Source organism: Otolemur garnettii, unplaced genomic scaffold, assembly GCF_000181295.1.
Source record: "Otolemur garnettii isolate 467f Iridium unplaced genomic scaffold, OtoGar3 scaffold00015, whole genome shotgun sequence".
In the NCBI taxonomy this organism is placed as follows: domain Eukaryota; kingdom Metazoa; phylum Chordata; class Mammalia; order Primates; family Galagidae; genus Otolemur; species Otolemur garnettii.
In genome coordinates this window covers 29,374,147-29,387,372 of record NW_003852410.1, presented here as the reverse complement: position 1 = coordinate 29,387,372, position 13,226 = coordinate 29,374,147, and the positions used below count along the sequence as shown (strand labels likewise).

Here is a 13,226-nt window from a genome sequence, read left to right as displayed (position 1 = left end):
CTAGATTATGTGCTCCTTGTGAGAACCTAATACCCACCTCCATTATCCATGGAAAAATTGTCTTCCATGAAATTGGTCTCTGGTGTCAAAAAAGTTGGGGACTGCAGATTTAAATTTCTGATTGAATTTGAACTTGATTTAAAGAGTATATATTAAAACTAGTAGATGAACAAGTATGGCCCCATATGAGAGGAAAAACACAATTAAATTCAAAAGGGGCGCGGCACCTTTGGCTCAGTGAGTAGGACACTGGCCCCATATACCGAAGGTGATGGGTTCAAAGCTGGCTTTGGCCAAACTGCAACAAAAAATAGCTGGGAGTTGTGGTGGGTGCCTGTAGTCCTAGCTACTCAGGAGGCTGAGGCAAGAGAATCACCTAAGCCCAGGAGCTGGAGATTGCTGTGAGCTGTGACACCATGGCACTCTACCAGGCACGACAAAGTGAAACTCTGTCTCTTAAAAAAAAAAAAAAATAAACAATTAAATTCAAGAAGAGGGGGGCAAAAGAACTCAGTAAGCTCCTACCTATAGGAGGAGGTACAATGTAGGGTATATAGCACACACTCAAATACAACTTGGACTTTTCCTAATAAATGTAAATAATGAAACCTAATTATATGTACGCTGATTAATATGCAAAAAAGAGTGTATAGATATATAACTAGTCTGATCAACTGTTAATGTGTAGTAGAACCTCTATAGTTGACCACCTCCTCAAGTTGACATAATGTTCATAGACCTGACATGCACCAGATGTACATATCAGTAGAGTCCAGTAGGCCTACTGCTTTATGTCGACCACCTCCATATGTTGGACTGGATGGTCCCTTGGTTGGTCAACTTACAGAAGTTCTACTGTATTTTGATATCTCTTTATTTTTATACCTAAGATCTAGTTCACTTTTTTCCCGTGTTCCATATTTACCTTTGGTAAAATTTTGCCATGTTCTTCCCCATGTGTTCCCGAAGCATCTGCACTTCCACCTGCTTGGTGTAAGTTACTTTTTTAGTTTTCTTCTTCTAGATATATTTTGTAGGACGCTTCTGTTTTTTTTTTTTTTTTAATCTATTGCTTCATTCTACAACATTATCTTCCCATCATTTCTAATAGAAAATAGACCGGGATACACCCAAAGGATGGCTCTTAAATGCCAGTTCCTGTTCACATCTAACTCATACTATTTTTTTAACATGAAAAATAGCAACCCAAATAAATAAGACAAAAAGGAACCTCCAGGAAGCACAAAGTATGTACTAAGAAGAATATTTCAGGTACTTCAGAAAGGCTATCCTTTATTATCTTAGATAAGAAATTGTATTATATTCAGGATGCTATTAAGGAAAAAAGAAGAATAGAAAAGAGTATTTACAAATAACAAAGGTAATGGTAGAAATGAAAACTGAAAAAACTGAAAGATAAAGGAATTTCTTTTTAAAAGATAGAATTAGAAGATAAGAAAATTAAGAACAACAGTCTAGACAGCCAACATTGAAAAGTAAGAATTCTAAAAAAAGAAATTAGAGGGTACATAGGAGAAGAAATAATGACCTCATACAAGAAAATACCAAAGAACTTAACGGAATTAGTTTCTAGATGGAAAGGACCGAGGGCCCAGCATAAAGGATGAAAATAGACCTACATAAAGGCGCGTGAAATTCATAAACTGAGGTCAAAAAGAAGATCCTAAAAGCTTCCAGGGAGAAACAACAATGACAAAACAGATCAAGAATCAGTTTTTTTTTTTTTTTGGAGACAGAGTCTCACTCAGTCACCCTGGAGTTGAGTGCCCTGGCATCATAATTCACAGCAACCATAAAATCTTGGGCTCAAGTGATTCTCTTGCCTCAGGCTCCAGAGTATCTGGGACTATAGGCACCCCCCACAACGCCTGGCTATTTTTTAGTGGAGACAGGGTGTCACTCTTGCTCTGGCTGGTCTCAAACTCCTGAGCTCAAGCAATCCTACCACCGTGGCCTCCCAGAGTGCCAGGATTACAGGTGTGAGCCACAGTGCCCGGCCCATGAATCAGTATGTTTTAAGCATTAGCAATGGCACTGTAACCTAGAGGACAATAAAGTAGTTCTTAAAAATTCTGAAGAAAAAGTATTTCCAATATAGAATTCCATGTCAAGACTAGCCATGGGGAGAATAAAGACATTTTTTATGCATATAATCTTTCAAAACATTTATTTTCCTTGGTCTGCTTTTAAAAGATGATGAGAGGGTATGATCTCTCAGAAACAAGAGAATTATGTATGAAAAAGAAAGGTATGGGATATAGAATGGGAACCAGCAAGAGAAAGGCAAAGGCATGTCCAGGATGAGGATGAATGGTTGATTTCAGGACACCAGCTTTGCAGCAGTGTAGGGACCACCATTCCTGCTTGGAGCAGGTGAGTGGGCTCCACATGGTACTCCTGAAGAAGATGAAATCCATGTTTCTGTTTATCTGAGTGTTTTGAGTGAAGGTTTAGATGGAGAGTTTGGAGTTGAATTGAAGACTGAAAATAAAGACCACAAGTTGCTGGAAAGGAAAAGTAGGCATAGCTCTTCAGCCCAGTTGTGAATATCATTTACCAAATGTAAATGTGAATATTGCACTAAATAAAATTATAACATAATGATTTAGGAGGATTAAGGATAGGATGTATGTGTATGGTGTAAGGTTAGGATTGTGAAAGAGAACTTAATCCTCATCTTCTATAATGGGAAATTTACAGATCATGCCTAAAAATGAAAAATTAAGATATAACAATATCAGCATCTCCTAATGCAAAAAGATCAGCTGAAAGAATTCTTTGTGGTTGTGTTGGGGTACAGGGGTAGGTGGCAGGTGTTGGACTGCCAACAATAAAAATTTAAATAAACTATTTGGTTTTGAAATTATGTCCACATATAGCTTTAATAAAAATGCATTTTAAAAGTAAAGTTTTAAAGTTACTATACTTAATATGTATAGTATTTTATCATTTCTAAGATGCCAAGTTCTTTCACATTTTTATAATAACACTGAAATTAGAATGCATGATCAAACCTATGTTGTCTCAGTTATAATGAATATGATGTTCAGGTTTTTGGTATTGAATGTTATTTGTGTATAACATCTTTTTTTTCTTTTTAAGATTGCAGGCCTAAGTCTACCTCTTCCTCCCAAAAAATTGATTGGTAACATGGATCGTGAATTTATAGCTGAGAGACAGAAGGGTCTTCAGAACTATCTCAATGTTATCACCACAAATCATATTTTGTCTAATTGTGAGCTGGTTAAGAAGTTTTTAGATCCAAACAACTATTCCGCAAACTACACTGGTAAGCAAAGGGATTGCTGAGCTGTGGTCACATGGCTAAAGAGGCACTGTACTATGTATTATCTTCCTTCACAGAACAGAGAGTAAATAATTCACAGTAATGTATACTGTAATCTCAATTCAATTTGTATTTGCCTCTGAGTTTTGTATATACAGTATATAGTGTGTCTGGGTTTTCTGGGAATTTATGTTAGTCACAACACTGATTCGGGGTCCTTTCTTCGTTTTCCCATTTGACCCCTGAGATGCACCCAGTGAAACACAAAGGAGATAGTTCTCTTTCAGATAGTCCCTGGATCAGGGCAGCTGCCAAAGGGCTGAGGTGGAAAGGGCTTCTCTTCTAATACCATGCACAAAGCCAGCATCAAAACCTAAGGCTGATGTCAGCAGAGTGAGGAACTAAATATTTAATACACTTTGGTGTGGCTTTGAAAAAACCAATAGAAACTGCTGTAGAACTGAACTAGTGGATAGACTTTAACTGGTTTGTTAAAAGCCATACCATGCTTTAGAGGCTTTCTAAGTGGAACTCTGGGTATTGTTAATTTCTTTGCTAAGAGAATAGATTGTATCAGGTAATTGAGTTCTCAGAACATTGCCTTTGAAGAAATTAGAGGGAGGCATTTTTTATTCCTGATTCAGAGACAGCCCTTCTTGTCAGGCACCAAACTTTCTGCATAATAGAATCACTTGGGGAGCTTTAAAAATCCTAATGCCCAGGCTGCATGCATGCAAGTTAAATCTCAGTCTGGGGGATAGGAGGGTGGGGCTTGTAGTTTGTAAAGCTCCCCAAGTGATTCCAGTATTCAGCCAAGTTTGATAACTACAATTCTTGAGACTTTCTACTTACAATGTGGTTCTCTGACCAGCAGCACTGGCCTCCCTGGGAGCTTGTCAAATATAGGGTTCAGTCCCCATCCCAGAGCTCCTGAATCAGGATCTAAGCTCCCAGGTAATCTGTATGGTTCTCTGACCAGCAGCACTGGCCTCCCTGGGAGCTTGTCCCCATCCCAGAGCTCCTGAATCAGGATCTAAGCCCCCAGGTGATCTGCATGCACGTAAAAAGTCTGAGAAGCCTTTCTCCTAAATGTACCTGCTGTTTGCTAATGCAAGTACTGTGTAGGGCTAAGGAAAATGCCTTTCCAGAATGTAACCAAAAGAAGTAAAGTTTATTTGAAACTCGCATTTAATTCAGGTTACAAAATTGAGCATTGAGTTGTTGGTTAATAAGGATTCCATTCTTCCCCAACTTGTTTTTTGGTTCACGTAAAAAACATCACAGATAAGAGGGGCTCTTGGAACAGTTCAAATTCTGTCAGAGTTGCATCTTTTGTGACTTTGATTTCTCTATACTTCTCAATTATTCCTAAAATTGTCAGACAGCAGGCCATCTGGAATGACCTGTCAAATCAGCCCCAGCCCAGCCCCAGTCAGTGGTTTGTTTACATCACATCCTGAGAGTGCCCGCTAATGTTCTGAGGGTAAGCATCAAGGTATAGAGTACATGTAATGATGCCATCCATTCAGCAAACATGATGTGTGCAGGGGAATAAGAGACGAAATAAATATGCCCCCTGTTCTTAGTTAGTTTGGACCAAAACTACAGCGCTGAAAGAGATCTTAGAGCAGATGTATAAGAACTAGCCCTCTCTTTCTATAGATAAGTTAAACTAAGGTCCCCAGATACGGAGGGAGGGTTTTATCTGGGGTTGCACATTTGTGTGACTTTGGTCTGGTCTGAGTAGTGCCTTTTTTTTTTTTTTTTTTTTTTGAGACAGAGTCTCACTCTGTCACACTGGTTAGAGTACTGTGGCATCAGCCTAGCTCATAGCAACCTCAAACTCTTAGGCTTCAGTGATCCTCCTAGCTCAGCCTCCCAAATAGTTAAGACTACAGGCACCTGCTATGATGCTAGATTACAGGCATGAGCCACGGCGCCCGGCCCTGGTCTGACTGCTTTCAAGTTAAAATGCTACTTGGCTTCTGGGAGGTTGTGAGGTCTCTATAGTTCCTTCCCCACATGCTGCTGTTGTCCTTGATTCTTTCCCCTCCCCACCCCCAGCATGGCAGACAGAAGTCCAAAGCAGATGTGGGCAGGGATATAAAGAGACTCCAAGAAACTTCTGCCACAACCCAAACCAGCCTGATATTTTTTCCCCTTTGAGTGAAATATCAGAATTTGTCTTGCCTCTACTTTAGGCTGACTTACCAGCTACCTCAGGAAAAGGAATCACAGGCCACCACCTTCATGCTAGCTTGATTGAAACATTCCTGAAATTCACAGCATGGCTCATGGTTCCCTGAGGGTTCCCTGAATGACTCCCAACTTGTGGCACTCTCTAAGCAGCGCCAACCACTTACCCTTTTCACATGGATAATATTTCTACCCCTTCTCATTCTCCAAATAGTCTGCTGTCACTAGTCATGAGGCATTGATGTTGAGAATCTTACACACCAGCCTCCACCATATTCATGTTATTAACAAGGCACTGCCATCATTTAAAAGCCTTATTGCACTGTAGTCATTTTACCACTATTTGCCCACCACCTCAGCCTCCCTCAGCGTAAAAGGGTTGTCATGTCTACACAAAAGTCATCTATGGACCAGAGATCAAGAAACATGGATCTTGGTCCCAGCTTTTTTTTTTTCTTAGACGGAGCCTCAAGCTATCCCCCTGGGTAGAGTGCCATGGCATCACAGCTCACAGCAACCTCCAACTCCTGGGCTCAAGCAAGTCTCCTGCCTCAGCCTCCCAAGTAGCTGGGACTACAGGTGCCCGCCACAACGCCTGGTCATTTTTTGGCTGTAGCCATCATTGTTGTTTGGCGGGCCTGGGCTGGGGATTCGAACCCGCCACCTTAGGTGTATGTGGCTGGCGCCTTAGCCACTTGAGCCACAGGCGCCGAGCCTTGGTCCCAGCTTTGTTATTATTTTTATTTATTTATTTATTTTTGAGACAGAGCCTCAAGCTGTACCCCTGGGTAGAGTGCCGTGGCATCACAGCTCACAGTAACCTCCAACTCCTGGGCTCAAGTGAGTCTCCTGCATCTGCCTCCCAAGTAGCTGGGACCACAGGCGCCTGCCACAACACCCAGCTATTTTTTGGTTGTAGCTGTTATTGTTGTTTGGCAGGCCCAGGCTGGATTCGAACGCACTACCTTAGGTGTATGTAGCTGGCGCCTTAGCCACTTGAGCCACAGGCGCTGAGCCCCCAGCTTTGTTATTAATAGCATTTCCCCTCTGTACGTCTATAAAACAAGAAGTTGAGGAGGGGAAATGGACCAGCGAGTGCTAAGTTTTCTTAGTCTTAAAAGCACCAGAAATCTCTTGAATAGGTAGGGTAGTAGTGGACTCCAGGATAAAAGGAGGGAGGAATTGGAGGGGGGGGGGAGTTAGATTCAGAACAAGAGCAGGATGTTTTGGAGAGGTTCTGGGCTCTGCAACCCGACCTGCTGCAGTAGACTGGGGCAGGCCTGCAGGAGTCAGCATTTGTTCTCTGCAGTCACTTCGTGGGGCTAAGATCTAGGAACTCAAAGACTGCTCACAGTGGAGGCACTAGGACATCTGAGCTCCATGGGAAATGCAGGGCGGACTTGAAGACTTTGCTCTACATTTCCTGTCTCCAGTTTGTTCATCAGCACTTTTTCTGAGTGTGCACTTTTTCTGCAGTTACTGTTAAAGAAATAAAGTGCAGATGCTGTTCTTTTCATGGAGTTCATGTTCTAAGGAAGTGGGGGAGAGGTTCCACATCCCCTGAACATGTATTGAACCCTTTATTCTTGCTTCATCACCTATTTATTGAGCACCTGCTATGTGCCAGGTGCTGTGTATGTAGCAGCAAGGAAGCCATAGGCCCCACCCCACCCCAAGACACTTATGCAGGGAAATTGACAGGTGAAGGCTGTGGCAGAGTAAATAATAGGCAGCACCTTGGGGGTGAAGGTGAGAACACAAATGAGCCAGACTTGAAAATGGAGGAAAGCTTCCCAGTAGAAGTAATACCTGCACAGAAATCTAAGTGCTGAGTCAGAGTTAGCCAGGTCACAAGGCAGGGGCCACTGCTCCAGGCACAGCAGCACGAGAAGAGAAAGGAGTATTTTCATATGACTTTGGGCTTTCCTTAGATTAAGATGTATCCTTTCAGCCAGAGTTTACAGTCTAGTGGAAGAGAGTAGCCCCATTACAGGACATACAGTGGGCAATCACATTAGAGAAAGACAGACATAGCCCTGGGAATATACAGAGGAGAGAGATGGGTGGAGGGAGTCCTGGCTGGGGGAGCAGCAAATCTGGGCTGAACCTTGAAGAAGAGGTGGGTCAGATGGAAAGTGCCAAAAAACTGGGGGCAGGCCCCTCTATAGGGGCCATAGTAGGCAAATCTATGTTGAGACAGGCCCCACACAGTACAGAAGATAGAACTAGAAAGGCAGGTTAAAGCCAGAGTAGGTTGATCCCTAGGTTTAGAAGCTTAGTCTTGATTATGTAAGGAAGTGGGGAGCCAGTAAAGCCTTCTAAGCAGAAGGGTAGATGTTTAGGATTGAAATGTATTGCCTGAGTTTGAGGAGGGAGGAGGTTAATATTGAGAGCAAAGTAGTCAGGCATTTTATTCGACAATAAATCATAGTTTGAAGGAAAGAAAATAAAGAAAAAAAGGCTATTTCGCAGGCCTTATTTATCAGTAACAAATTTAGCAAGTTCCATTTGTTCACAGCTGTTTTTTTCATTCCTAAAACAAGGTATGGCTCATAGTAGCATATAATAAATATTCTTGAATAATTATTTTGTGAGTCACTGTTAGTTTTGAGCAATTGTCCTTGTAGTCTCTTGGAATGACATTGTATACATTAGAAAATTATTTTGCATAGTCTTTCTCAAAATCGATATAATTTTCACTTAATTTCCTTTTAAGTTTATGTTGAAGTTATTTGGGAAATGTTAAAAACACTTTATATTGACATTAATTATAGTGGAGGTACAGAGTTCCTAGTGTTGATAGGGAAAATTTACATGTTTCTGCTACACCCAGGTCCCTCCAAATGGTTTGTCACATGTTGGGGTAATTAGAACAAAAGTGAATGGAGCCAGTTTATATTTGGTCATCACATGTTTTCTTCTGAGCAGATACCAATGACACTTTACATATTCAGTCTGTAAACAAATAGCTAGTAAATTGTTTTCTTTCTCGAATCTCTTAACTCAAAATGTACTATAAAATATATCAGAATGATACTGTTTGCCAAGCTCTTGGTATGGTAATTCCAAACAAGGTGATTTTGACATATGGAGAACTTTTCTACCGAATCCTTATGCCTCACTTGTCTGCCTGGAATGTAATTAATGCGAGGCAGAAGTGAAATTCCACAGTGCCTCTGGAAGATTGCTGTTTGCTTTCAAGGATCTGGAGTGGCTTCATTTACTCACTGTGTTGAGGGGAAGTGGCAAATTACAGATGTTGCTTTTTACAGGAAATGTAAAAGTACAGTTATTCTGATAATTTCTTAATACAGCGAACGTTAAAGAACTTCCTCTTCTCATTGGTGTCTTAAAAGGGGGAAAGTTTTCATAAGAAACCAATACAAAAAGGATGGATTTTTTTTTCTTAGTAAATAGGTACTCATTGACTTCCTATAATAGAGCTATGTTGTTGCTGTACTCTGACTTTTATTGTTAATATATATTTAAGACTAATCACTTTTTTGTTGGTGAAAGCTATAATTCCCCAAAGAATAAAGATGGGATAAATGTTACTTGGAGCAATATTAAATGCTGAGCTCAGTGTGGTCCATATATTGAATTCTTGGCTTAAATCAGTTAGTGTACATATTTTAGATTTTCTAATTTGAAAAATATTTTTCACTTCATTAGTAATTATGAGTTTTAAAATATATTTTAATTTTGGAATAATTTTAGATTTACTTAGAAGTAGAAATGATAGTACAGAATTTCCCTATATTTTTCATCTTAATTTTCCCTAATATTAACCTCTTATGTAACCATGGTACATTTATCAAAACCAAGAAGTTAATATTAACATGTTACTATTGGCTCAGCGCCTGTGGCTCAAGCGGCTAAGGCATCAGCCACATACACCTAAGGTGGTGGGTTTGAATCCCCAGCCCGGGCCCACCAAACAACAATGATGGCTGCAACCAAAAAATGGCCAGGCATTGTGGTGGGTGTCTGTAGTCCCAGCTACTTGGGAGGCTGAGGCAGGAGACTTGCTTGAGCCCAGGAGTTGGAGGTTGCTGTGAGCTGTGATGCCATGGCACTCTACCCAGGGGGATAGCTTGAGGCTCCGTCTCAAAAACAAAAAACAAAACATGTTACTATTAACTAAAGGCTATGTTCAGATTTTTACCAATTTTTCTACTAATGTGCTTTTTTCTGGTCCAAGATCCAATCTAGAATCCCATATATTTTTTTTTTTTTTTAGCCGCTTGAGCCACAGGCACAGAGCCTAGAATCCCATATTACTTTTGCTTTTTGTCTGTGTCCTTTTTTTTTGTAATTAGGTTTTTTAAGAAGATCATAGACTATCGGGATTTCATTTACAAGAATAATATTTTAAGCACATGGCTCTTTCCTGGTGTGTTTGACTAATGAGTTTCTAAAATGTCATTTCAGAAATTGCCTTACAACAGGTTTCCATGTTCTTCCGATCAGAACCAAAGTGGGAGGTGGTAGAACCATTGAAAGACATAGGTGAGAAACTGGCATGCTCATTCTGTTAAAAAGACAGATCACAGAACTGGATTCTTACTCATGCTTTCTGATATGTTTCCCAAGAATGCTCTTAAATGCAGGTGACTTCTTTTTATTTTTGCCTCCCTGTTGCTTGAAGATACAGTCCATAACTTTTAATACTTAATGAATCTTGGTTAAAGCCCCATCAGGGGATTTGGGTCATAGTAGTTTTCAAAACCACCATTAGTTTCCTCATTTATCTTTTTTACTAAACCTAAAGTGAAATGCCATTTTCCTACTATTTCCACGCATATAGTAATTTCTTCATTTACTGTTTTTCTTAGTATAACCTTCCCTATGCCAACATTATCAAATGGCTCTTTTATTGGTGCCTACGTAGCTATGGATAATATTGCTAGTAATTTTTATTTACTTCATCAGTGAAACATATCAATTACTGCAAAAAATATGCAGCTATTAACATATTTCTGCTTTTATGGCAGGTTGGAGGATAAGGAAGAAATATTTCTTGATGAAGATTAAAAATCAGCCAAAGGAACGGCTAGTGTTAAGCTGGGTAAGCTAGTTTTTATTTGTTTGTTTGTTTGCTTCAGTTTCATTTCATGGGCTCAAGGGCTGTAAGTAGGTAAATGAAAGCAGATTTGACAGGAGAATTACAAAATTGTACTGTGCTCGTAAGTGATGATTTAAAGGTAATTATATTTGTTCAACTAGTAAACATTCAGAAAAAAAATAAAATAGATCCTAGAATCTCTTTAGCATTCACAGTTTTGGAGTTTAACTCCAAAAAGTAAAAATATGGGGCATTATTTTATCTTTTCAATTTGGAAGTTTTAGGGATATATTTGGTTAGTGGAATTAGGTCGAATTACATTTAAGTCCTGGTATTTTTTTTTTTTTTTTGAGACAGAGCCTCAAGTTCTCACCCTGGGTAGAGTACTATGGCATCACAGCTCACAGCAACCTCCAACTGCTGGGCTCAAGCGAGTCTCCTGCCTCCACCTTCCAAGTAGCTGGGATTACAGGCACCCGCCAGAACGCCCAGCTATTTTTGGTTGTAGCCATCATTGTTGTTTGGCAGGCCCGGGCTGGATTCGAAACCACCAGCTCAGGTGTATGTGGCTGGCGCCTTAGCTGCTTGAGCCACAGGCACCAAGCCTAGTCCTGGTATTTTTGTATACTACCTCTCCAGAAAGGCCTTGAGGCAGCAAGACTTAGTGTGGTTTTCATATTTGGTTTATAGTCATTTATTTTGACCAATAAAAGAAAAGAAAAGTCATAAGGGATTTTCCTTTTGATGACCAAGGCAGTACCCTGACGTTTCCTCCCTTGTTTTCAGGCTGACCTTGGCCCGGACAAGTACTTGTCAGATAAAGATTTTCAGTGTCTAATCAAACTTCTTCCTTCCTGTTTGGTGAGTACAAGTCCTTCGGTTATTGTCAGTACTGATCATTGACTAACAGTGGTTTTTTGTGGGTAAACATGGACAGAAGAGCTGGAAATAACCATGTAGGTTTGAGAGAATAGAGAGGTACAGCGGGTGTCAGTTCAGACTGAAGTCGTGTTGGGCTTCTCCCATAGATGGTAGGCCATTTGAAATGTATTCATGACATCTGTGACGTCCAGGAAACGTGGTAATTTAAATATAGCCTTTGTATTTTAAGCAAATATCAAAGTAGGAAAGCAGCCATTTCTCCAAGCCTTTTGTTCTTTTTTGTTTTTGTTTGTTTGTTTTTTGAGACATAGTCTTACTTGTGTCTCTCCAGTAGAGTGCTGCGACATCATAGCTCACAGCAACTTCAGACTCTTGGGTTTAAGCGATTTTCTTGCCTCAGCCTCCAGAGTAGATGGAACTATAGGTCCCGCTTCAATGGCTGCCTGTTTTTGGAGATAGGGTCTCACTCTAGCTCTAGCTCAGGTGATTCACCCACCTAGGCCTCCCAGGGTGCTGAGATTATAGGCATGAACCAACGGCTCTGGGCCCAAGCCTCTTGTTCTTGGTAAGAGTGTTAATATCAATGGAATTGAAAGATCTTTTTCTAGCTCAAGGAAACAGAACTGTAAAGGTTTAGATAAGCCAAATGAGAGAAAGGCAAAATAGCCATTTTGCTGTCTGAGTTACTACTCTCATAAGCTAATTAGTTGACCTTTATGAGTACATGGCATTATTTATGCTAATACACAATTCTAATACAGGCCCTCAGTGGGAAAAACCACATTGATATATGAGGGCTGTGTGGGAAGTATCCAGCCATGCATTATGAAAAATAGTATTGACAATGACTAGATACTTTCTGAGCAGCCCTTGTATTTCAAAATATGCAGAATATTTTCAGTAAAGACTAATCTGGCCAGGAAATTGAATTTGTGTTGGTGTTCTTTACCTTGATATCTGCATGAGGATATAGATCCACAGAATGAGGCATTCACAGACTGAGCACAATTGTGCTGACTTGTCCACTGGGGTTGGCAAGTTCATTTTTGAAGAAAGACTTGGGTTGTCAAGTTCTTCTTTGAAGAAATAATATGTTGTTAACGTAGCAAAACCAAGCTTTTAATGAATGTAATGTGTGAAAAATTAACATGTAGCCAAAAAAAAAAAAATGCTGTTTGATTGAGCACATAACTCAGGATGTCAGCACCCAGTTCTAAATTTCCTTTCTTTTTTTTTTTCTTAAGAGACAGGATCTAGCTCTTTTGCCCAAACTGGAGTATAGTGGTGTAATCATAGCTCACTATAACTTTGAACACCTGGGCTTAGGCAACCCTCCTTCCTCAGCCTGACAGACAGCTAGGACTACAGGCATACACTACCATACCCAGCTAATTTTTAAGTTTATTGTGGAGACCGAGTCTCACTGTGTTGCCCAGGCTGGTCTCAAACTTCTGGCCTCAACTGACCCTCCTTCCTTGGCCTCCAAAAGCACCAGGATTATAAGTATAAGCCACCATGCCCAGCTAAATTTATTTTAGTGGTATGCTTTATAAAAAAAGATAGTATAGACTCGGCGCCTGTAGCTCAAGCAGCTAAGGTGCCAGCCACAAACCCCTGAGCTGGCAGGTTCTAATCCAGCCCGGGCCTGCCAAACAACAATGATGGCTACAACCAAAAAATAGCCGGGCATTGTGGCAGGCGCCTGTAATCCCAGCTGCTTGGGAGGCAGAGGCAAGAGAATCGCTTGAGCCCAGGAGTTGGAGGTTGCTGTGAGCT

At 40.5% G+C, this 13,226-nt stretch overlaps 1 protein-coding gene across 5 annotated transcripts in view; it reads left to right on the top strand.

The window, feature by feature from the left end:
* Positions 1–13,226, top strand: part of PXK (PX domain containing serine/threonine kinase like) — an 87,275-nt gene that overhangs the window by 42,166 nt on the left and 31,883 nt on the right. For all 5 annotated transcript variants that reach the window (XM_003785537.3, XM_023510675.1, XM_012802506.2 and 2 more), the window contains exons 4-7: positions 3,124–3,310; positions 9,935–10,012; positions 10,498–10,571; positions 11,355–11,429. In XM_003785537.3, the coding sequence (XP_003785585.1) occupies positions 3,124–3,310; positions 9,935–10,012; positions 10,498–10,571; positions 11,355–11,429 (414 nt within the window). The remainder of the gene's footprint in view (positions 1–3,123; positions 3,311–9,934; positions 10,013–10,497; positions 10,572–11,354; positions 11,430–13,226) is intronic.